The sequence below is a fragment of the Coregonus clupeaformis genome, chromosome 4 (assembly GCF_020615455.1).
Source record: "Coregonus clupeaformis isolate EN_2021a chromosome 4, ASM2061545v1, whole genome shotgun sequence".
Taxonomy (NCBI): Eukaryota; Metazoa; Chordata; class Actinopteri; order Salmoniformes; family Salmonidae; genus Coregonus; species Coregonus clupeaformis.
Window position 1 is genome coordinate 16,756,629 of NC_059195.1, and position 23,290 is coordinate 16,779,918.

A 23,290-nucleotide genomic window follows, 5' to 3' on the forward strand; every position below is an offset into this window, starting at 1 on the left:
CCTTGCATCCATATGTGAAGTCCTTGCGTCTATGTATTTGACAGTGGTTACATTTCTCCTGCCACATTCCTCAGCTGTTTACCAAATAACGTGGTGGAGAAAATGCTTTGTTAATGTTTGAATCCCAGATTGCCCCTTTAAAATGGGTCAAACTGAAGGACTATTCAATGATCCAAACTACTATCTAATAATTAGGACTTACATATCTCATAATAATGACTTACTATTTCATAATAATGACTTACTATGTCATAATTATGACTTGCTATTGCTATCTCAAAATAATGACTTGCTATCTCATAATTACGACTTACTATCTCACAATAATGACTTGCTATCTCATAATTATGACTTACTATGTCATAATTATGACTTACTATCGCATAATTCTGACTTACTATCTCATAATTCTGATTTACTATCTCATAATTCAGATTTACTATCTCATTACTGATTTACTAACTCCTAGTCATAATTATTTTGGGGGTGGCGGGAACGGGCTTCCATATATTGTATATCAGTTATACGTTCTCTTTCACACATACTTTTGATGGCTTTTTCACCAGTGACATTTTGCCTGGGTGCATGAACCTCGCGATAATGTTTGCACACGATGCGTGACGCTTGAAGTAAGGTACAACAGCACAGGGCACTTCCAGACGCACTGCAGAGGTGTGAGGAGGTTTATGTCCAAAATGTTAAATTTCAACATTTTGTGAGGTTACCGGTGGCAGCTGGGCTTATGTGTAAACATTACCAGGTTTCAAAAATCGAGATTTTACTGCCACTGACAGCGGCGTTTGTTTGCTTTGTCGTTTCAAAAAGTAGCTTGATGAGTGTCCAAAGTAACATTGGAAGTTTGGAGGGGACGCCATCTTGGCCCTAGCTCTCCACGTCCCCGACAACACGGGTTGCTTTCTCAGCAACAAATCACGGCAGTGGTGAAGGCCAAGGAAGGTACTGTAAAATAATATTGGAAGCAAAAGTACTTGCTACATGTTTTGTGAGTCGTTTTGTGGTACGTGCTAAGAATCGTCTTGAAATTAATTGCGACTGAGTTACACGGAAGCCTGCATGATGGGCAGCTGCCTGCTAACGTTAGCTAGCCACTACAGTGCTAACTGGTGGTGTCTGACTGCAAATGTCCATGAGAAATAGTATGATGCAAGCTAGCTAATTAGTTAACGTTAAGCACGGTACTGTAAACTACTGGTACTTTGCTCGTGATATAAGTTAATTAATTATTTACATGCTGAAGTGGAGTAGCGAGCTAGCTAGTTGCCTTACTGGCTAGCAAGTTTCCGAAACAGAATTTGCTATCAGGTAGCTAGCTAACGTTACTACTAACTAGCTGTCTCTACCGGCTACAAAGACAATGTTGGCTATTACTTTATCGGTTGTTAAATGTTATATTTGCTAGCCAACCAGCGAAGATGTCTGATTTAAAACAGGGACGTGACATGGAGGACCCATGGATTCAGTATTGCGATATTTTCATGCGATTCTGTGGACTACATGAATATATACAGTAGTCAGCTAGAATGATTTACTCCTTATCGATATCTAGCTAATGTAATGGTGTTTGGCGACCGTCCTTGCCTTTTTTTTGTACATTACATTTACATTTTAGTCATTTAGCAGACGCTCTTATCCAGAGCGACTTACAGTTAGACATGAAGTTGGGATTGTATGTTTTTATATTGCAGTAATCAGCTAAGTACAATTGTGTCATGAAAACCCACTGTGCAATGGAGCATATCAGATTCAGAAACTGGTGTTTGTAATCAGAATTTTATTGCACTCATTGACTATCAAGAACAGTATAAGTGACTATCAAGTATCCATCAACTATTACTGTGCTAAAAACAGCACAGCATGCACATTAAATGGTTTGTGTGGACAGGACGGTGGCAATAGTTTGTAATAGGGCAGTGGATTACTCGGTATGAAAATGTATGCACTCACTAACTGTAAGTCGCTCTGGATAAGAGCGTCTGCTAAATGACTAAAATGTGTAAATTACTTTCGGCAAGTAATCAGCCTAAATGTTCTGCATGAGAACTCAAGTCTTTGTGATGGTCTTTGCATGCCTTGTTATTGTTGTGATCTTTGTTTGCACCAGGTAGCAGTACATGTTGTTATTATTATTATTCTTATTATTATGTTCTGTCAGCAGTGATGCACTGATTTCTAGACATTGTGATGGTCACATTCCTTAGATGTCTATATTTTCTGAGCAAAATAAAACATAACAAATAAAAAATAACAATAATAGTCTTGGACATAAGACTGTAAAATCACCAGGAAACTATTTCAAAGTAATTTTAATTTAGGGAATCTGTTCCCATGCATAAATAGAGGCATATTTCATCATATCCCAATGTTATTAAGGTTTGAAATGATTCTGTTTTTGTCAAATACTACATCTGTTTGGGATTCTTGCGGTCAATTTGCAGAGTACAAATTATTTCTAACTATAACCAGGTTTCCATCCAACCTTTTTATGGGAGTAAAGTACTGTTGGATAAAAAATGTAATGACAGGCCTAATAGAAACAGCAAAGTTGTCTGTAAACGTTCAACATGTTGACAAAACAAAATACACTAGCAAGGTGGGATCTTTTTGTTGGTAAAATTATGGCTTTATGTGCAAATATTAATATAATAACCATCATATAGAAGTACATTTGAAGTCATGCGATGATATGGTGTGTGGTCCTCCGCTACGACTTGGGAAACCATGCAGTTTGTTAGGCTACATATAAAATAAGATATATGAACTTCACAAGGTGGTGAAAGTGCACGCGGTTGATTCAGCGTTCTAATAAATATCTGGAGACATGATCGATGCTTGGCTGGCATTTGGCAAATAAAAAATAATCTCACTCTTTTGTCCATAGTAATCTCATGTAGGCTATCGTAACCGCACTGTATCTGCGATCTGTTGGCTAAAGTGCACGTGCCAAGACCAGAGTGGGCACATTAGCGATGTAACTCACATTTTCAACAGTAGAGTTGAAAATGTAATGGAAACCCATTTAATAACTTGTATTCTTTATTTGGTACATGGGAATTTAACCGCAAAAGTTATTTTCACGTGCACTAGGTCATCACAAACAGCCTTTCATCCGCAACAGGTCAATTTGATGGAAACACATCTCTGGTGGCAAAATGCGCATATTGTTTTTATGCGGATGCACGTTTTGGAGGGGGCCAGGACCGAGTTTCCTGAAATTCCACGTTTTGTCATGGGGCTGAGAGAGAAATTGCTGTTTTAAAGCTAATTTCCTGACAAATCTGCACATTCAATGGGGGCCCATGGTTCAGAACAGTTTGAAAAGTGTTCTATAGCACTTGTCTGTCTGCTTCATTTCAATCCTAAAATCATTAGGCAATCTGTGAAGGGGATAATGATATTTGGCAGCAAGCATTATCATTAACTCTGCTACATCCTTGTTACATGACATTTCTCAAGTTACTTCATGATGCACTGAAATATCTACTGGCTAGCTATAACATTACAGCACTCTACATCATGTTACTCTCACTCGCTTTACTCTCAAATCAAAATCTGTTATTTGTCACATACAACAGATGTAAACCTTACTGTGAAATGCTTACTTATGAGCTCTTAAACAACAATGCAGATTTTTTTTTTTGAAGTATGAAAAATGTGCTATATAAACTAAAGGAAAAATTGTAGCACAATAAAATAATAACGAGGCTATATACAAGGGGTACTGGTACCGAGTCAATGTGCAGGGGTACGGGTTAGTCGAGGTAATTGAGGTAATATGTACATGTAGGTAGGGGAACAGTGACTAGATAATAAAAACGAGAGTAGCAGCAGCGTATGTGAAGGAATGTGTTTGTGTGTGTGGCGTCTATGCATGTCTGTGTGTGTTGGAGTGTCAGTGTAGTATGTGTGTGTGGTTAGAGTCCAGTGAGTGTACATCAAGCCTGTGCAAAAAATAAGAATAAAATAATGGTGTCAATCAAATGCCTACCCGGACTATTTGCATTAACTGTTCAGCAGTCTTATGGCTTGGGGGTAGAAGGTGTTAAGGAGCCTTTTGGTCCCAGACTTGGCACTCTGGTACCACTTGCTGTGCAGTAGGAGAGCGAACAGTCTATGACGGGTGGCTGGAGTCTTTGACCATTTTTAGGGCCTTCCTCTGACACAGCCTGGTATAGAGGTCCTGGATGGCAGGAAGCTCGGCCCCAGTGATGTACTGGGCAGTACGCACTACCCTCTGTAGCGCCTTGCGGTCGGAATGCCGAGCAGTTACCATACCAAGCAGTGATTCAACTAGTCAGGATGCTCTCTGGTGCAGCTGTACAACTTTTTGAGGATCTGAGGTCCCATGTCAAATCTTTTCGGCCTCCTGAGGGGGAACAGGCGTTGTTGTGCCCTTTTCACGACTGTGTTGGTGTGTTTGGACCATGATAGGTCTTAGTGTAGGCCGTCATTGTAAATAAGAATTTGTTCTTAACTGACTTGCCTAGTTAAATAAAGGTTACATAAAATAGAAAAGTGATGTGGACACAAAGGAACTGAGGGAGAGGTTGTCCTGGCACCACACTCACTTGTTTTCATTAGGTTAAATGTGGTAAATCATGGATGGTTTTCCATTTGTTTAATTTTATCATGTTATTCTTTCAACTTTTCCACTTTTGATGAACTTCTGAATGATGTTATTGCCATGCATAACTGCTGCTTATGATTACAGTATCACTGAAAAATGCTAAATACCGTAGTCTACATAATGCAAGTTCCACTTGGGCAGCTGTTACATACAATTGCATTAAATCAAATGCATGTTTCTAACTGGAGATGCATAGCATTATGTGTTGCACTGCATCTTCCTTGGTTTGTATGTAGATTCCCTAGAACCCCAGAGTACCAAATTTTTTTCACCTCTACTCTACAAATGAGCTAAAGTGGCATCCATCTTGGGTGCCTTGGAACCTGCTGTGGTACCTGATCCTTTGTGTCCCCAGGGTGTTGTCTTTTTCTTTCTTTCGACTGTTTTGTATTCCCTGGCAGTTAGACTGCCTGCATCTGGTGTTGCAGCGACCACCAGACTATGCAGATGAACAGCAAACTCCAATCACAGTAGGCTAGTTGACATTAGGGATGTTAACATTTAACCGTTAATCGGTTAGCTGCCAAAAATACATTTGACCAGTCATACTTACTGGTCTATAGGATAATTTGCATAATTATGTTGAATTCAATTGGCGCGTGTGTATTTTCGTTAGTAGTCATGCATCTTATTTATCACATTTGCACAGCATACAGAGCCTAGTTTGAGGAGTGGAATAGCATACCACCTGTCAGACCGTGCAAGAGTAGCTCAAGTCTGTAGGCTACTGGAGTGAAACCTGCTTTTGTAAGTCCAGTCATTGGGCAACAAAAAACAAATCTAAATGCAATCGTGTGTTAAACTTTGGTGGCCACGATATAAAAGGAGCTATTATTATTTCTTAATCTCAACTCGTAATTAAAGCGCGCCTCTTATTCGCCATTCGGATGTATAGGCTATAGTCTGCCTACCGTTGACTATTAGCCCGTAACCCACCACTTTGCAATGTGAGCTTGAGGCAGTATAATTGTTTGAAACCTGCATGTTTTACTTTACTTCAAATAATGAGGCATGTCTTAACTTGCTTCAAAGTAGCCTTGCTAAAATCCATTTGTAGAGGCAATTATTTTATAAGGACTTCCTCATGCCATTAACCAGCATTTCTCTCCTGTTCAATTGGTTTTCATATCAACTTTCTTTCGTTGTCCAGAAGCCAAAGGCACAATCGTAGTCATATTAGCAACCCATCATAGTTGTTGCTATTAGATTCCCCCTCTTTCTAAATTTCTAACTGAGATTTTAATCTTTGTCACAACTGCTCGCATTAGGTTTAGAACTGTTTTCCGCTAATTGTGTTTTGGCAAATGTTTGAAAATGACATTTTATTAGCATTTTATTAGCTAACAGGAGTTGCATGTTCAATAATAGGCTATAGCCTTTTGAACTGTAAGACGATAAGGTTGCTATTGTTGCATGTTTCCATGAAGCTCTTAATGAAAAATGTCCGGTCCTTTTATGCATCCATAGTATCAGAAAGGAAGAGGCAAAGCGAGGTTTCACTCTTGCCAAAATCTGTCCAAATAGAATAGTAGCCTAAATGGGCTTGAATGTGATATGAGCTATAAACTAGGCTGTAGATTAGTTATTTTTTAAATTAGCCTATTTTATGCCTTGGCATGGTTTATACATTGAATAAAAGAAGTATTTATGTCTGTAATAATAATAATAATAATAATAATATAATAATATGCCATTTAGCAGATGCTTTTATCCAAAGCGACTTAGTCATGTGCGCATACATTTTTACGTATGGGTGGTCCCGGGGATCGAACCCACTACCTTGGCGTTACAAGCGCCATGCTCTACCAATTGAGCTACAGAGGACCTACAGAGGATTATTGAGCTAATAAAGCCCTTTTGTGGGGAAAATCTCATTCTGATTGGCTTGTCCTTGCTCCCCAGTGGGTGGGTCTGGCTGCCAAGTGGGTGGGCCTATGCCTTCCCAGGCCCACCTATGGCTGCACCCCTGCCCAGTCATGTGAAATCCATAGATTAGGGCCTAATTAATTCATTTTAATTGACTGATTTCCTTATATTAACTGTAACTCTGTAAAATCTTTCAAATTGTTGCATTAATATTTTTGTTCAGTATAGTTTGTCTTTTTTTCACTTGTTCTTGCTGATTAGGCTATCCCCTGGCAATAATAAGATGGCTGGCAAGCTCCCTGGCAATAAGAAGTTGGCTGGCAAGCAATTTTTTTCTGTGGACATTTTGGTAAGATGAGCTGGAATGGTCTTGTTTCTCGTGAAATTAGAAATTGTTGGATAGGACAGTAGATTGAACGATGGGTAGTTAGATTGTTCTTGTGGATTTTGTCAAGTGATGCCGATACAGGGAACAAATGACAACGGTAGTGCTAATGAGTGATATCTGGCCTAATTTCTTGCTCTTGCATTCATCTTTTCAGAACAAGCCTATTTTGTGGGCTAATTGCTAGGTTGATGTAAGGGTGTTGATTTTAAAGGAGAACTGCCAGAGAAGAATTTGATATAGATGTTTTTTCTCTGTTCCAGCTCTGATACTTTGGTGTTCTTTTATGTGAAAGCCAAGTGACACAGCCAGCCCCATGTCCCTTGGGCCCACTGCACTAGTGGGAATTGTCTTGGAGACAGGCCTGCATTGTTCTCCAAGCTCATGTTAGACAAGGTAGAGGAACTGTGTCGTCTTGTCTGTGGGTGCCTTAAACCACAGGCTGATGGGAAACCACCATGGGTCGTACTGACCAGAGTAGAGGGGCTTGTAATGTTCTGGTACTGGACACAGAAAACATAGGGCTTTTATTTAGGCGTTTCCTCCACCCAGTCTTCAACTATACTGGATAGTTGAGCCGAATTCAGAAGATTTATGGCAGTACCCGAATGCCCTTTTGAAAATTAAATGTAGACTTAGTTTTGACCAACATTGCATTTGTAGTGCCCTATAAAATAACATTGCATTCTTAGGGCCCTATAAAATCTGTTTTATTTTTTGCCTGATTCAGTTTTTTCCCAAATTCTGTTTAGTTGTTTTTCTAATTTTTCAGGTTTTCGCTGGCAAAATCACACTTTGTTAATAGAAAAGTAACAATTGGATGTTCTTAGTCCACAACAACGCTTAAACCACATCAGGAAACCACTTTTAAGGTCTGGGAAAAAAGGTCTAAGAAATTTGGATTTTGGGGTGTAGTTACCCTTTAATGCAAGTGCACACTAGCAAAATACATTGTTTGGTTAGCGATGTTTCTGTAGCTCTCATGTGATTGCGGAGTTGCCACTGGATTGGCCACTGGATTGATTAAAGTAATCATGATATCATTCTGGCAGGTAGGCATAACCACAAAGTAGCCTAACATTTAATTGAGTAGGTTTTTGGGAAAGCCTTTCCATCTCTACCAGAAGATGGTTATCATTAGCATCATCGCTAAGGGCTACACAAGGTGTAGACATGCGTGCACCGCACACACAGATAAGGGCATTCCTGTGCCATTTCAGAAAGTAGCAGGGAAAATACAATCACTGATACATTTTGTTCGTGTCTTATGATTAACTTGGGCAAATGAAAGAATGTTCTAATAAGTTCAATACAATTTTGAGTATTGTTGAATTCTGTTTTAATGTCTGGATTCCATGAGGTGTATTCAAAATCAGTGTCTCTCTGGCATTATCTATGGTCTGACTCTTGACAGTGGAAGTGTTGCGGCAGACATGATGCACTGACTGAACAGGTGTTATGAGACCTCATAGCCCTTTGTAGATCCAAAATAAAGTGCTTATTAGAGCAAGGCCATGTCAGTAAGTAGACCCCCACAGAGTCTGCTCTGAGGCTGTAGCCTGGAGAATTCCTTTAGCTGAGCTGTCTCCCAGAGTCCCTCAGGCTTGAGGGAGATTGAGAAAAGGAAGAGGATTGGACTGTTTAGGATCCAGCCTACTAGTTGAAATCCTGTTTTTGCGGCTGTAGGCCTAATGCTGTGTGCTTGTTTACATGTCAAATTATGAAGATCTAGCTTAGGCCAGTGTATTAAATAAAATAAAAAAATAACAATCATTAGGAATTCTGAGGCTTTCAACTTACTCTTGGAAGTTGTAATAGTAGAATGCACAAGGTGCAACTTTTGAAATTGGGTAATGCATCAGCAGTTTTCCTCTTGTCATGTCAGTCATTGCAGACCTTAGAGCTATTTATAACTTGTAAATAAAAATGTCCAGATGAACTTACTAGGTTTTGTAGCCCATTAATTTTCTTGGAATGTTTGAGTCCCTCAGATATCACATGAAAACACATAAGACATGGCAAAATGTGTAGAATTGCAGGAAATTCAGATTTTCCTGCGGTGGGGAATGGGGGATCCAGAGTGGAAAAGGTTTGGGAACCACTGGCCTAGGCTATTATCCTATTATCCTGGCCTCGAACACTCATCAGGCAGAATGTTGTCAGCCATGTACCGGGATTAAGCAATATAAAATATTTGAGTTTTTATAGAATGGTATCTTGAGGAGTATAAGGAAATTGTCTCCCCTTCTCTGTTCAGACATGAAGTAACGAGACATTTAGCCTAGTAAACATTTCAGAAATTGCTTTCAGCTGTTCTTTTGTGTGTGACCAGGGAACAATCCTCTCATTAGTTTTGCTTTATCACACCCTTATTTTAGTTTGTGCTTAATGGATAGCTCTGTGGTAATGCCTTGTTTTAACAGATTATCTCTGCAGCCTTAGATCAGGGTATTCCCCAGGACAAATTCTCAGTCTTATTCCGAAGGCCTTCAGGATTATAAGTCAATTGTGTTATTACCTTGCAGTTAAGACTTTGTGGCAGGCAGAAACTGACTTTCCTTGTTGAATTAGCTGTATACCTGATCTCAGTTTTTCTGTCCAGAGCTTCAGAGCAAATCAATGAAATGCAACAGTTTTCAGATAATGGTGTATTTTTCTGTAGTTTGTTTGTCTCATTTTTGTCATGAACAAATTATAAAAAGACGGACAGTCTGGTTTTCCTTTTGTATAAAGGAATACAGAGGATAGACGCAAGGATACTGAGTAGTAGGCTGCATGAAGATACAGAGTTCAGCCTACCTACAGATTGTAACACCAGGTGATTTAACTAAAAAACAATTGGTATCAATTATACTGGGAGTTACAGGTTAGGTACTGTTTGGTGTAGCACAGATCATTTTTGACCAACCTTAGCTTGGCGATTTACTGTCGTCGTCCTCGATTCGTGGAAACAGGAGTCTCATAAAATGTCCAGTTGCAGGGTTTCTGTTGGAATTTAGAAAATGCTCCGTTATTAAAATAAATAAAAAAAAATCTCCACGAAGTAATCCAAGTTCCAACAATGTGTACGCTTCCATCTTGTCTATTTCGAGTCTTCTCTCATTGATTGAGACATTTTATGAGACTCCTGTTTCCACAAATCGAGGATTAAGACCTTATTGCTAAGGTAAGTGGAAAATTCTCTGTGCTACACCAAACAGTACTTAACCTGTAACTCCCAGTATAATGGATACCCATTTTTTTTGTTAAATCACATCATCTGGTGTTACAATCTGTAGCTAAATTCAGCCTACTGTTTGTCAGGACTAAGCCATTTCTCAGGGCATATAGCACTCATGTCATGGAGAGGTGCCATGTCCCTCAGGAAGTCTTTGTTTTGTGCAGCTATGAAACTGAACTAACCTGGTTCCGAGGGAAGTGGTGTTGGCTGGGACACATCTTGGTTCCAGCTGTAATGATGTATGGAATAGGTGATGATCATGATGCAGTCAGATCTAATCTGCTTTCAGGTATGTGAGTGTGTCACGATACCATCATTTTAACTTCGATACCAGGTTTAGTATCACAATGCGCGATACCAAAACGATACCGCAAACAAACAAAAGAAGGCGTATTAGCCAAAGTCAAAGAATTGTACTTGATCGAGACCAAGAAACTCAGCTACTGCTTTGTTCAATCGTTGGGCATCTTTTGAGTTCAATATCATTCCATTTGAACATTTGTATCTTCATTTTATAGAGACCCATGTATATATGAATTAATAAACTCTACAATCATACAATCAATTTTACTTTGTTTTTACCAATCTAACTACAAAACAACATAGTGGTAATCATTTATTGAATGGTAAATCTCCATTCATAAACTGGGTAAATCAAGATGTAGCCTAGGCCTATCCACAATACAGGTGAATGCGTATTATTCAATAGGAGTGTGTGCATGCATTGAGTTATTGAGCTTGTTTTAGCTGATTTCATGGGGCTACAGATGACAAACAATCCCTTCCATTTATGACTTATTTCATTGGCAACTGCTATTATTTTATTGTACTGTTCAACAGCATTTGCATAGAAAAAGCAATCTCTTCTATTATAAAAGTGTGTGCTGTCTCTTTAAGAAAGTAATGAAGTTGAAGAAGTTAATGAGTTTTTGGTGGTGAGAGAGAATAAGTGAATTAAAGTTTAATTAAGTTTTTGGTGACAATCAGCTTTGAATTCATCATATTTTGCATTATGGTATCACAAATTCATTCAGCTGTAAGCTAGCAAGGAAAGTTAGCCTACAATTAAAGCTGGAAGCTACCGGTATCGTCTTGCATTGTAAAAGTGTTCTGGCATGTATGGACATTGTTTTGCGAACAGTAATGAACAGTGTCATCTTCTATACATGCCGTCTTGCATTATTCAAGTCTGTTAACTTCTGTGCAGCATGAGTGGGGGAGCAGCCCAGACGGCTTTAGCAATGAATGAGTAAGTGGAGCAGGTTCTTTTCTCTTCACGCTATAAAGGGGAGCTGATAGACTTAATCCTCTCAATCACGTGAGACACATTTGACAGAAGTACCAAACATAACAATTCTAGGATTGTTTTTGTTTAATTGAATAAGTACAGAAGTTTCGGTATACTGTGCAACGCTAGGAGGAGTAGGCAATAAGTGGTTTATATGATAGTGTGCAGGTTCTGAGGTGTTGCTCCTCTCTTCCAGACACCATGGAGGAGCTGCACAGCCTGGACCCCCGGAGACAGGAGCTGTTGGAGGCTCGATTCATGGGCGGGGTCAGTGGCAGCACTGGGGGCAGCACTGGCAGCACAAGCGGGGGAACCAAAGTGAGTGAGCGTGCCTCAAACCCCCAATAATCCTCATACACTCACACAGTGTTTCCCCTATATTCATTTAGCAGCGGTGCCCCGCCACTGCTAAATCATTGACGCCACTCCCAAAAATATGATTACACTTTATGTATATATACATGCATGCATACTGAACAAAAATATAAACGCAACAATTTCAAAGATTTTACTATGTTACAGTTCATATAAGCAAATCAGTCAATTGAAATAAATAAATTAGGCCTTAATCGATGGATTTCACATGAATGGGAATACAGATATGCATCTGTTGGTAACGGATGCCTAAAAAAAAAAAAAAAAACTAGGGCCGTGGATCAGAAAACCAGTCAGTATCTGGTGTGACCACCATTTGCCTCATGCAGCGTGACACATCTCCTTCGCATAAAGTTGATCAGGCTGTTGATTGTGGCCAGTGGAATGTTTTCCCACTTCTCAATGGCTGTGAGAAGTTGCTGTGTATTGGTGGGAACTGGAACACGGCTTTCGTACACGTCGATCTAGAGCATCCCAAACATACTCAATGGTGACATGTCTGTTCAGTATGCAGGCCATGGAAGAACTGGGACATTTTCAGCTTCCAGGAATTATGTACAGATCCTTGCGACATGGGGCCGTGCATTATCATGCTGTAACATGAGGTGATGGCGGCAGATGAATGGCATGACAATGGGCCTCAGGATCTCGTCACGGTATCGCTGTGCATTCAAATTGCCATCGATAAAATGCAATTGTGTTCGTTGTCCGTAGCTTATGCCTGCCCATACCATAACGCCACCGCCACCATGGGGCACTCTGTTCACAACATTGACATCAGCTAACCGCTCACTCACACGACGCCATACACACTGCCACCTGCCTGGTACAGTTGAAATCGGCGTTCATCCGTGAAGAGCACACTTCTCCAGCGTGCCAGTGGTCTTCGAAGGTGAGCAATTGCCCACTGATGTCGGTTACGACTCCGAACTGCAGTCAGGTCAAGACTCCGGTGAGGACGATGAGCACGCAGATGAGCTTCCCTGAAATGGTTTCTGACAGTTTGTGCAGAAATACTTAGTTTGTGCAAACCTACAGTTTAATCAGCTGTCCGGGTGGCCGTTCTCAGACGATCCCGCAGGTGAAGAAGCCGGATGTGGAGGTCCTGGGCTGGCATGGTTACACATCATATGCGGTTGTGAGGCCAGTTGGGCGTACTGCCAAATTCACTAAAATGATGTTTCAAAATAATATTCTAATGAACTTCTGTTTTGATTTCAGGCCTTGACAAATAATGAATGTTCAAATCAAAGTTTTGGAAGCCTGGGGTCCTCCAGTGACAAAGAGTCAGAGGTATGTTTATTAACATGATGTTCTTACAGTTTTAGTGAAAAATGATAATGTTATCATCAATGTGCAGTTTGTTTGAACAGGCTGTCGGACAGTATAACTGGTATCCACGGCTTTTCTGGATTTGTTTCTTTAGTCTTTGACATTCCATCTTGTTTGGATTAGACCTATGTTTTGATTGGATGTGGGCTGGTTGGTGTGAGCAGGGAGTTCACACGGAGAGAGAGGGAGAGGAGCTGGGCCCTCTTATCCTCCTTGTCGCTGGTGAAAACGTCAGACGCAACCTAAGATGGCGCTAGAGAGTAAAAATGTGCGGAATCTTGCTGTAATTAAACTGCGTTCTTGTGACTCATAATGCCACGAGCTCTTACCTCTCTGTACAAACACGGTCTGTGCCTCTGCCAGGGCAGCTTGATCACGGGCATCTTCATCCTGCATGCTGAGTCTGAGCCTCCCTCCACGCTGCTCTCCTGTGTTTGGCAGCACAGCTTGCTAATGAAGGGAAAACACAAATGGCTTACAATTTGGAGGGGCACAGCCTGTGTGTGGGGTGGTGGACTGTAGGGTTAACCTAAGTCTGAACCTCTGCAATGTGGAGTGTGCAAGTAAATAAGCAGCCTGACTGTGCGGGTGACTGTCTGCTCCCCTCCCCTCTGTGTAGTTCATCGGCTGTTGTAATAAGTCACTGATGGAGGCCTGTGTGCGAGCATGATCGAGGAGGGGAGAGAGAGGAGGCAGAATAAACCCTCTCTGGCCTTCTCTGCCGCAGAGATGATGAATCTGCACAGATGTCACCCAAACAGATGCCCCCCATATGTCACACACTCCCTAATGATGCACTGGTGACACTGTCAGACCAGCACCTGTCAGCAGATTCCCTGCACAAGGCTCTGTCCTGGTTCTGGGGCCTGTAAATCTTGTTTTGTAAAAATATCAAGAGGATTCCTGTGCTCTGTTGAAATGGGCTCCTCTTTTTAGACTTAGATTTGGTTAGTGTTTTCGCAGTTTAAGCATTTCTATGCATGCTTTTTTTTGTAGGGCAGAAATAATCCTCATATCCTCTATCTTGATGAATGAAAATGGTTAATTTAGCTGATTCCTTGCTTTGTTTGGTGATACCTTGTTTTCTTATGTTTAGCTCAAACTGATTTGAATCACAGACATTAGAAAAGGCTAGTTAGTCTGTGCTACAGTTTAGTTATCTCCTGTAGTCGCTTTTCCTCTTTATTTCTCACAGCCTTTGGCCCAAAACTGCCAACAAGGGGCTGCGTCGGTCATAGATAAGCATCCTCTCCCCACTTGAAATTCTTGCACAACTACCTCATTAAAGCTTTCCATTACAATGAATCTCTTTCAAAACAGGCTAATTATAAACTAGATTAGTTATGTATTTTAGTTTTACGTTGAACTCATTCTCTGTACCCCTCCTGCCTTTCTTTTTTGTTTGCAGAGCTCAGACGTGAAAAGGGGGAGCTCTCCTGCATACTCGGTAGGTGCTCATTGTATTTGGATACTAGGCTATGTTCCCCGTCATTTGTCAGATACTGGGCGGCAGGCAGCATTGGTCGGTCAGTTCACCTACATTCAGGAACTCCCTAGCAGGCTGTAGACTTGGGTTTTATGTGTTGCTGCTGCTACAGTATATTCACTATGCTTTTGTTTTTCAAACACAGACATTTAATCCTAATCTGGACATTTTCAAGGAATCAAAATAACTGTATTTGTACAACCTACCAGATGATAGTGGTCATTAGTGAAACTCAGTTTCTCTTTTACAGACTCCTGAAAAGAAACACTCTGAATTGTCCAGAGGAAGAAAAAGGAAACCTGACATCCAGTCAGAAAGCAGCCAAGGTAACTTTCCTCAAGCTGTTTCTTTTATGCTCCAGATACACAGTCATCGCTGTATAAAAGTCAATGCTAATTATATTTTCTCTCTCACAGGGAAGTCTATTGTGCGAGGACCCAAAATTAGTGATTATTTTGATGTAAGTTACTCTTTTTTGGGGGGGGAGCAGCATTCTAAATGTGTTAAATTGAAATTCTACTCTTAACGTGAGTGAGCCGTGCTAAGTCCCTGTGTAGTGGAGCACCACGTTTGATGTTCAGCTGAGAGGTTTTGTGTTTTTAGAGAATATCATTGAAGCCGTGATGTGATCCATTTCACACAGAGGCCAGCTCTGAAATAAACAAAACAGGCACAGAAAGCCTCCTTTATTCCGGTTTTGTTGCCAAGTGGCAGGCAATGATGTCACTCACACTGGTGGCCTCTCTTTCTCCAGTTCCATGGAGGGAACGGGTCCAGTCCTGTGAGAGGTCTCCCCTCTGTGATCCGCTCACCCCAGAACTCACATTCCCACTCCGTGCAGGGTTCCAGTGTAAGTTACCCCATAACCACTTCAATTTGTTTATCGCTTGTTGGTTTTTAAACATATGAAGAAAGCAAGTAGCCTTGTCCAAGACCGAATGGCCCATTTTAAACATAGTCAATGTTTCGAAGAAATTGACGGTACCATTTAGATATGCTAACAATTGTTGTCCCTTGGGTTTCAGACTAGGCAAAACAGCTCATCGCCTACGAGTCTGTCTTTTGGGGACCATGTGATGCATCCAAAGCAGTTAGCAATCAAATGTGTGCAGGTGAGGATGACCACCACTATAGTATGTGTGTTCAGCACTTTGGATTGTGTGTTTAGAACAAATTCTTAACACATTCTTTATTTGTTTTTAATTGCAGACTGACCTGACGGGGCTAAAGTTGGCTGCCCTTGAAAGTAACAAGAACCTGGACCTTGAGAAAAAAGAAGGAAGAATAGATGATTTGCTTAGAGTAAGGAAAAGATGGCTAATGGGCACAAACAACACATCAGCGGAACATTCTTAACTCCCTCATTGAGTTTAAGCGTCAGTGATGTATTACTGTGACACCACTGAACACACAGATCAATTAAAACGTCTCATCGTGCTGCACGTAGACTTAAAGTACGTACAAAAATGTGTGTTATTCAATGCTAGACTGACATGCTTGGAAAGTTAACTGCAACGGTCTTATTTCTACGATAAGAGTGAGGGCTTTGGTTTTACTAGGATTGTAATATGATAAACCTAATTTGTTTCTTCTCCATAGGCAAACTGTGATCTCAGGAGACAGATAGACGAACAACAGAAATTACTTGAAAAGTACAAAGAACGCTTAAATAAATGCATCACCATGAGCAAGAAGTTGCTCATAGAAAAGGTACTTCCCTTTTTATTTCAAGGCGAAATGTCTGAAGCTAGCGCGTCTAGTTTTTTTACATTGACAAGTCTGTATGAGTGCAGTGGTATGAGTACTCAGTCAGTGATGTCTGTCATTGTGTTTGTGTTGCCTAGAGCACCCAGGAGAAGCAGGCGTGCCGGGAAAAGAGTATGCAGGACAGACTACGATTAGGCCATTTCACCACTGTGCGACATGGCGCCTCCTTCACAGAGCAGTGGACCGATGGCTTTGCCTTCCAAAACCTAGTCAAGTTGAGTATCTTAGTCTCCGGGTCAAAGTTTTCTCAAGTCAACTTAACTTTCTCAACTGTGATATGGTTATCAAGCTACACGTCGTTCTCTTTCAACAAAGTTCAATCTGTTCAGGTATCGAAAATATATTTGTAGAATTTGTACTGGAATTTCTACTGAAGTGTATCATTTTCCTCTTATTCTAAAGCCTTATCCAGGGTAAAACACAAGCTTGGCAGAAATTGTATTGATTAGAACATCTTTATCTGCAGACAGCAAGAGTGGATAAATCAACAGAGGGAGGAAATCGAGAAGCAGAGAAAACTCCTAGCCAAGAGGAAACCCCCATCATCCAGCAACTCCCAAGCACCAACCACAAACTCTGAGCCAAAGCAACGCAAAACCAAGGCAGTGAATGGAGCGGAGAATGATCCCTTTCTCAAGCCCAGCCTACCTCAGCTGTGAGTGCCCTTGTCCTCCCGACGTTTGGCTTAGCTAAGCACACCAAGACGCTAGATATCTATGAACAAAGATGCCTGATCCTGTTGCTTTCATTTTCTCATGGTCTTTTGTTGGTTCATTCCAAAGGTTGACTCTAGCTGAGTACCACGAGCAGGAAGAGATCTACAAACTACGACTCGGGCATCTCAAAAAGGTCAGTGTGCCAACCTGGCAGGTCTAGGCATCACGAGCTGACCTTTTTTTGTTTACTGTGTCACATTGATCATCAAGTCAATTAAATAGGGATTAGACATCCTGACTCTGTTCCCTGATATAGAACCACAAACAGTTCCACTCTGCTTAGAGATTCTGTGGACATTTTCCCAATCCCCAACCTATAGTTAATTCTATTGTTTCCCTGGTGAATAAGCATCAAGAGGGATTGCCCTAGACAGACTTGCTACCAATTCAACCGCTAGTCAGCCGAGGTATAGAAGTGGGTTTTGATGAGCTCCCCTCTCCTTGTAGTCAGTCCTCTGATGTTCCTCTGTATGTTTGTGTGTGTGAATCATTTATAGGAAGAAGCTGAAATCCAGGTGGAGCTGGAGCGTCTGGAGAGAGTGCGGAACCTTCACATTCGGGAACTTAAGAGAATAAATAACGAGGACAGTTCACAGTGAGTCTGATCACTGGCATCTCTGTGACGTCAGGGCATACGCACAGGGGCTCCTGCTGACAACCATAGAGATTGTTCAGTTAGACACTGGAGAGGCAGTAATGGCCATGTCATGGTGCTTGCCACAGTATGTCACAAGTCATTCTGAATGTCTGTGTTTTCCATTCTGCCAGTCGATGTAAAATGAGATCCCTCTTTAAGAACTTAATCTTTCTATGGATTGGTTGTTTTTGAGTTGGTGAAAGTCCTACCAACGAGTTAATTCGTAAAGAGAGTCTGACCTTGTTTTGTTTCTTTGAAAGATTCAAAGACCATCCGACTTTGAACGAGCGGTATCTACTGTTACATCTTCTGGGAAGAGGAGGCTTTAGTGAAGTTTACAAGGTGAGTTTATATTCAACCTGTGTATTCATCAGTTGCATCTACAAGTCTTTGTTTGAATGGACCAGTCAGAACTTTTCTGTTATAGGCGTTTGACCTGATTGAGCAACGCTATGCTGCTGTGAAAATTCACCAGCTCAACAAGAACTGGAGAGAGGAGAAAAAGGAGAACTATCACAAGTATGTTCGACATTAAATCGTTGCCATTTTCTGCATGTTGTATTCATCAACACTGTGGCGGTATCGATTCAGTTTTATGAATCACCGTGACGATGGAGTTTTTATTTATTTACTTGTAATGCACAGGCTTTAAGCCTATCATTATTCTACTCCATCAGCTTAATGTCTGGGTTATCCAGTCAATCAGTCATACCTCCACTTCGCTGCGCTCCTACTGCCTGGAGTCATTCAGTTGGTTGCCCATGGTAACTGGTCACCTTGTTGCAGACACGCCTGTCGGGAGTACAGAATACACAAGCAGCTGGACCACCCCAGAATCGTCAAGCTGTATGACTACTTCTCACTGGACACAGACACGTAAGTTAACCTTGCTTATTGTACTGACAATACAGCGCATTCGGAAAGTATTCAGACCCCTTGACCTTTTCCACATTTTGTTACGTTACAGCCTTATTCTAAAATGAATGTAATAGTTTTTCCCCCCCTCTCATCAATCTACACACAATACCCCATAATGACAAAGCAAAAACAGGATTTTCTAACCTTTTGCAAATGTATTAAATATAAAACACTGAGTGTATTCAAACCCTTTACTCAGTACTTTGTTGAAGCGCCTTTGGCAGCAATTACAGCCTCAAGTCTTCTTGGGTATGACGCTACAAGCTTGACACACCTGTATTTGGGGAGTTTCTCCCATTCAGATCCTCTCAAGCTCTGTCAGGTTTCTCATGGTCTGAGAGTCTTTAGGTGACTTTTGGCAAAATCCAAGCGGGCTGTCGTGCCTTTTACTGAGTGGCTTCCGTCTGGCCACTCTACCATAAAGGCCTGATTGGTGGAGTGCTGCAGAGATGGTTGTCCTTCTGGAAGGTTCTCTCATCTCCACAGAGGAACTCTGGAGCTCTGTCAGAGTGACCATGGGGTTCTTGGTCACCTCCCTGACCAAGGCCCTTCTCCCCGATTGCTCAGTTTGGCCGGGCAGCCAGCTCTAGGAAATGTCTTGCTGGTTCCAAACTTCTTCCATTTAAGAATGACGGAGGCCACTGTGTTCTTGGGAGCCTTCAATGCTGCAGAACTGTTTTGGTACCCTTCCCCAGATCTGTGCCTTGACACAATCCTGTCTCTGAACTCTACGGACAATTCCTTCGACCTCATGGCTTGGTTTTTGCTCTGACATGCACTGTCAACTGTGGGACCTTTTTATATAGACAGGTGTGTGCCTTTCCAAGTCATGTCCAATCAATGAATGTACCACAGGTGGACTCCAATCAAGTTGTAGAAACATATCTCAAGGATGATCAATGGAAACAGGATGCACCTGAGCTCAATTTCGAGTCTCATAGGAAAGGGTCTGAATACTTATGTAAATAAGGTATTTTATTATTCTTTATACATTTGTAAAAACCTGTTCGCTTTGTCATTATGGGGTATTGTGTGTAGATAGATGAGAAAAAAAGATGTAATCCATTTTAGAATAAGGCTGTAACGTAACGAAGTGTGGAAAAAGTGAAGGGGTCTGAATACTTTCTGAATGCACTTTATATTCTCACGACATCCTATCGTCACTGCCTTTTACACATTTCTCCTTTTATGATGCCCCCACAGGTTTTGCACAGTTTTGGAGTACTGTGAAGGCAATGACCTGGACTTCTACTTGAAGCAGCACAAGCTGATGTCTGAGAAGGAGGCCCGCTCCATCGTCATGCAGATTGTGAATGCTCTCCGATACCTGAATGAAATCAAGCCCCCCATCATCCACTATGACCTCAAGCCAGGTGAACGCACGCTCACGCGCACACACACACACACACACCGGAATTATATCCCATTCTGGTAACCCTGTAAAGAGCTCCCAATTATTTCTGATGCTATGTGCTCATTTGTTCTGTTCCAATTTCAAGGTAACATCCTGCTTGTGGATGGCACAGCTTGTGGGGAAATCAAAATCACAGACTTCGGTTTGTCCAAAATCATGGATGACGACAGCTACGGTGCAGATGGCATGGACCTGACATCACAAGGAGCAGGGACCTACTGGTAAAAGAAATGCCACCATATACACATCTGTATCATGGGACCAGCATGTGGTTTGGGTGATATGATGCTTGACATATGGGCAGATATCATTTTGTTTTTGTTTTCTCAAAGGTACTTGCCACCGGAGTGTTTTGTTGTTGGCAAAGAACCTCCAAAGATCTCCAACAAGGTGGACGTGTGGTCTGTGGGCGTCATCTTTTTCCAGTGTTTGTATGGAAGAAAAGTATGTTTTAAAGAGAACTGGTTTTATTGACTTACGAAAATGAGTGTCGTGAAAATATGTTAACTCGTCGCCTTATTTCTGTTTCAGCCGTTCGGCCACAATCAGTCTCAGCAGGATATCCTGCAGGAGAACACAATACTTAATGCAACCGAAGTTCAGTTTCCTGTCAAGCCTGTTGCCAGTAATGAAGCAAAGGTGAGAGAGAATTTGTGTTCTGAATATTACCATCTGACTGCAATTGTCACTTCTACTTAATCTTCTTTTATAATAGTTTGGCATTTTTTTATGATTGATCAATTCCTGTATTTAGCGTTGCTTTTGTCGAGACCTCTAGTGTTCATAGTAAGGCACAGACAGACATTACAGCCCCTTTTGAGACGCTTTTCTGTCCAGCCATAAAAGTTATGATCACCAGCATACTCAACATATTGCTCCAATGTTTCATTTTAATTGGTTCTCAGTGCTGTGTTTTGAACAATGTCTCCTTTATTCCCTAAGTCCTTTATAAGGCGCTGCCTGGCATACAGGAAGGAGGACAGGTTTGATGTTCACCAGCTGGGAAGGGATTCTTACCTGCTCCCTCATATGAGGAGGTCCAACTCTACAGGGAACCTGCAGCTGGGTGCTGGTGGCTCAGGACCTGCCTCCTCCAGCATAATTTCATACTGAGGGCTGGCCCTGGACTGACTGAATTACTGACTGGCTGGCCCACGCCTGCAGAGCCCCCTCACCCACAGGACCGTGTGAGAGGAGTTGCCTGCCAACTAGCGGTGTATGGAAGGACGAGGGGGTCCGTTGGCCATAGACACTGCAGACTGAATGGTGTGGAGTTTGGCCTTCGCCTGGACTGTGCTGGGTTTCAAATGGGTGTTTTCTAAAGACTAATGAAAGGATGTTTAAAGAACATAAGTGAATGACATTGTAAAGGTTGAATAGCGCACTGCTACAGACAAAGTACCTTAAAGAAATGTGACTGGACACTTGTGAGTTTGGTTTGCTGGTGGAAGCCTAAGGGATACCTGGCAGCCCGCCATTTAGAATAATTAACATGCTCCTGCAAGGGTGCAAATGCTTAAGCTGCAAGGAGTTTCCTTAAGGAGCGGACATTCATAGTTTTTGTAGCTCAACAATGATTTCACCATCAATTTGGCTGTATGTTTGGTTTTTGTTTTCAGAGAAAGTGTTAGGCTTTAATTTGAGTTGTACAATTAGCCATGAGAATGTAATTTTAGCATACAAGTTGCATCTATTGTCATTTAGGCCCAGGCAGCATACTAATGTTGAATGCACAAAATAACCAAATGTAGACAAATGGCAATGTACAGAATAATATGCAGGACGATTTAAAATAATTCCTTCAAGAGTAAATGTATATTTTCTGTACAGAAGATGATTTTGAATTGCAGCTGTACCATTCTGTACCAAGGTTGAACAATTTCCCTTACTTGTACATTTGATGTCCTGGAGTGTTTTCATTTAGCTGCTTTTGATGTTACTCTTACTTTTTAAAGGGCTGTATGATCCACTTTGGGTACAATTGTACAGTTCTGTAAAAATAATTCATGATGACTATGATAATAAATACCAGGAAATCACAGCATGCCATATAAGTGACTTCTTTTGGAGACATTGGTGGGAGAAGTGCGCCTGTGTTCCATTGACTTGTGTATATTTTGATGGATAAGGGCGTCATTATTGAAACGGGGGAAGATAAAAGTAGGATGAGTACACCTTGTCGTTGCGGTCAGGCATCTGCGACCGACGAGATGGGGAATGAAGAGCTAGGTGACCGTCAGGTTATTTGTGGGTATGATGGAGTTCCTTACACTGCCCAATAAGACAGTAGGCTTGCGTTGGTTCTAATGCTAGCAGCAACTGGGAGCCAGCACCAATATCTTCTGTTCCACTGACCATCGAAAAACTTAGCACAAAATGTTGAAGGGCTCAATAGACCCTATGCTACGTGCATTAGGCCTACAGAGTGGTGAATCGTGCACATTTCCATGTAACACTTTTGAACTTCATTTGGGGAATAATTGTTTGAACCTACTTGGATCTTTAGCAACAAACATGAGTGTTTCATTTGCATATAAAGTATGACGTATCCGTAATGAATATTTTTTACCCAACATGTACACTTCACGAACTTTGTAATTGTGAGTGCGCAATGAACAATCCCATTGCAAAGGAATATACTCAGCTGAACAATGTCACATTTCATTGTGGTCCTACACTGACACCCTGTGGTTTTAAAAGTATGAGTGTGAACTCATACAAAGAGTACAAGACGAAAAATACACCCATTTAATCAAGAAAGGGATGATTCAATTACACACTCATTCATATTCATTGTTTTAGTACTTTTTGTACAAGCTGAAGCATTAGATTCCGCGATTAGAATTTTTGGACTTAAATTGATATGGACCTATTGATTCTTGGAGAATATAACTTTTAAATGCCTCATGAGCAGAGTTCAGGTTCTTTATGGGTTACCATAGTTGAAATATAAGCTTGTTTTACTCCAATGTTTGTAAACACACACAGCCTCAAAACGTGGTTAAAACTATAATTTTGATATCATGGACAGTCAGTCCATGCATCATAGCTCTGTCTATGAATTTGAGTGGTTACATTTCCCCAGCCCCATCCCTCAGCTTTTTCCCAAAATGGGTGGGGAGCACGCATTATTGTTTCTACTGCTGATTGCTACTTTGAGCTCACATACAGTGGGGAAAAAAAGTATTTAGTCAGCCACCAATTGTGCAAGTTATCCCACTTAAAAAGATGAGAGGCCTGT

At 41.2% G+C, this 23,290-nt stretch overlaps 1 protein-coding gene across 1 annotated transcript; it reads left to right on the forward strand.

Moving 5' to 3' along the window:
- The first annotated feature begins 621 nt into the window (after positions 1 to 621).
- LOC121552367 (serine/threonine-protein kinase tousled-like 1-B) lies at positions 622 to 22,090 on the forward strand. The gene is made up of 22 exons (XM_041865253.2): positions 622 to 957; positions 11,601 to 11,722; positions 13,001 to 13,072; positions 14,520 to 14,558; positions 14,848 to 14,923; positions 15,014 to 15,057; positions 15,352 to 15,447; positions 15,623 to 15,709; positions 15,807 to 15,899; positions 16,197 to 16,307; positions 16,442 to 16,578; positions 16,831 to 17,019; positions 17,147 to 17,213; positions 17,578 to 17,675; positions 17,978 to 18,059; positions 18,145 to 18,236; positions 18,504 to 18,593; positions 19,839 to 20,008; positions 20,135 to 20,270; positions 20,382 to 20,493; positions 20,581 to 20,688; positions 20,992 to 22,090. The coding sequence occupies exons 2-22, from the start codon at positions 11,606 to 11,608 to the stop codon at positions 21,160 to 21,162; spliced, it is 2,187 nt and encodes a 728-aa protein (XP_041721187.1). The 5' UTR covers positions 622 to 957; positions 11,601 to 11,605; the 3' UTR covers positions 21,163 to 22,090.
- The last annotated feature ends 1,200 nt before the right edge of the window (positions 22,091 to 23,290 follow it).

Bases quoted from the DNA above. Each gene is read 5' to 3' on its own strand.
- LOC121552367 (XM_041865253.2), top strand. From the start codon at position 11,606: ATGGAGGAGCTGCACAGCCTGGACCCCCGGAGACAGGAGCTGTTGGAG. The intron at 15,058-15,351 runs GTAAGTTACTCT...CTCTTTCTCCAG, and splicing joins AAATTAGTGATTATTTTGAT to TTCCATGGAGGGAACGGGTC. The intron at 15,448-15,622 runs GTAAGTTACCCC...CTTGGGTTTCAG, and splicing joins ACTCCGTGCAGGGTTCCAGT to ACTAGGCAAAACAGCTCATC.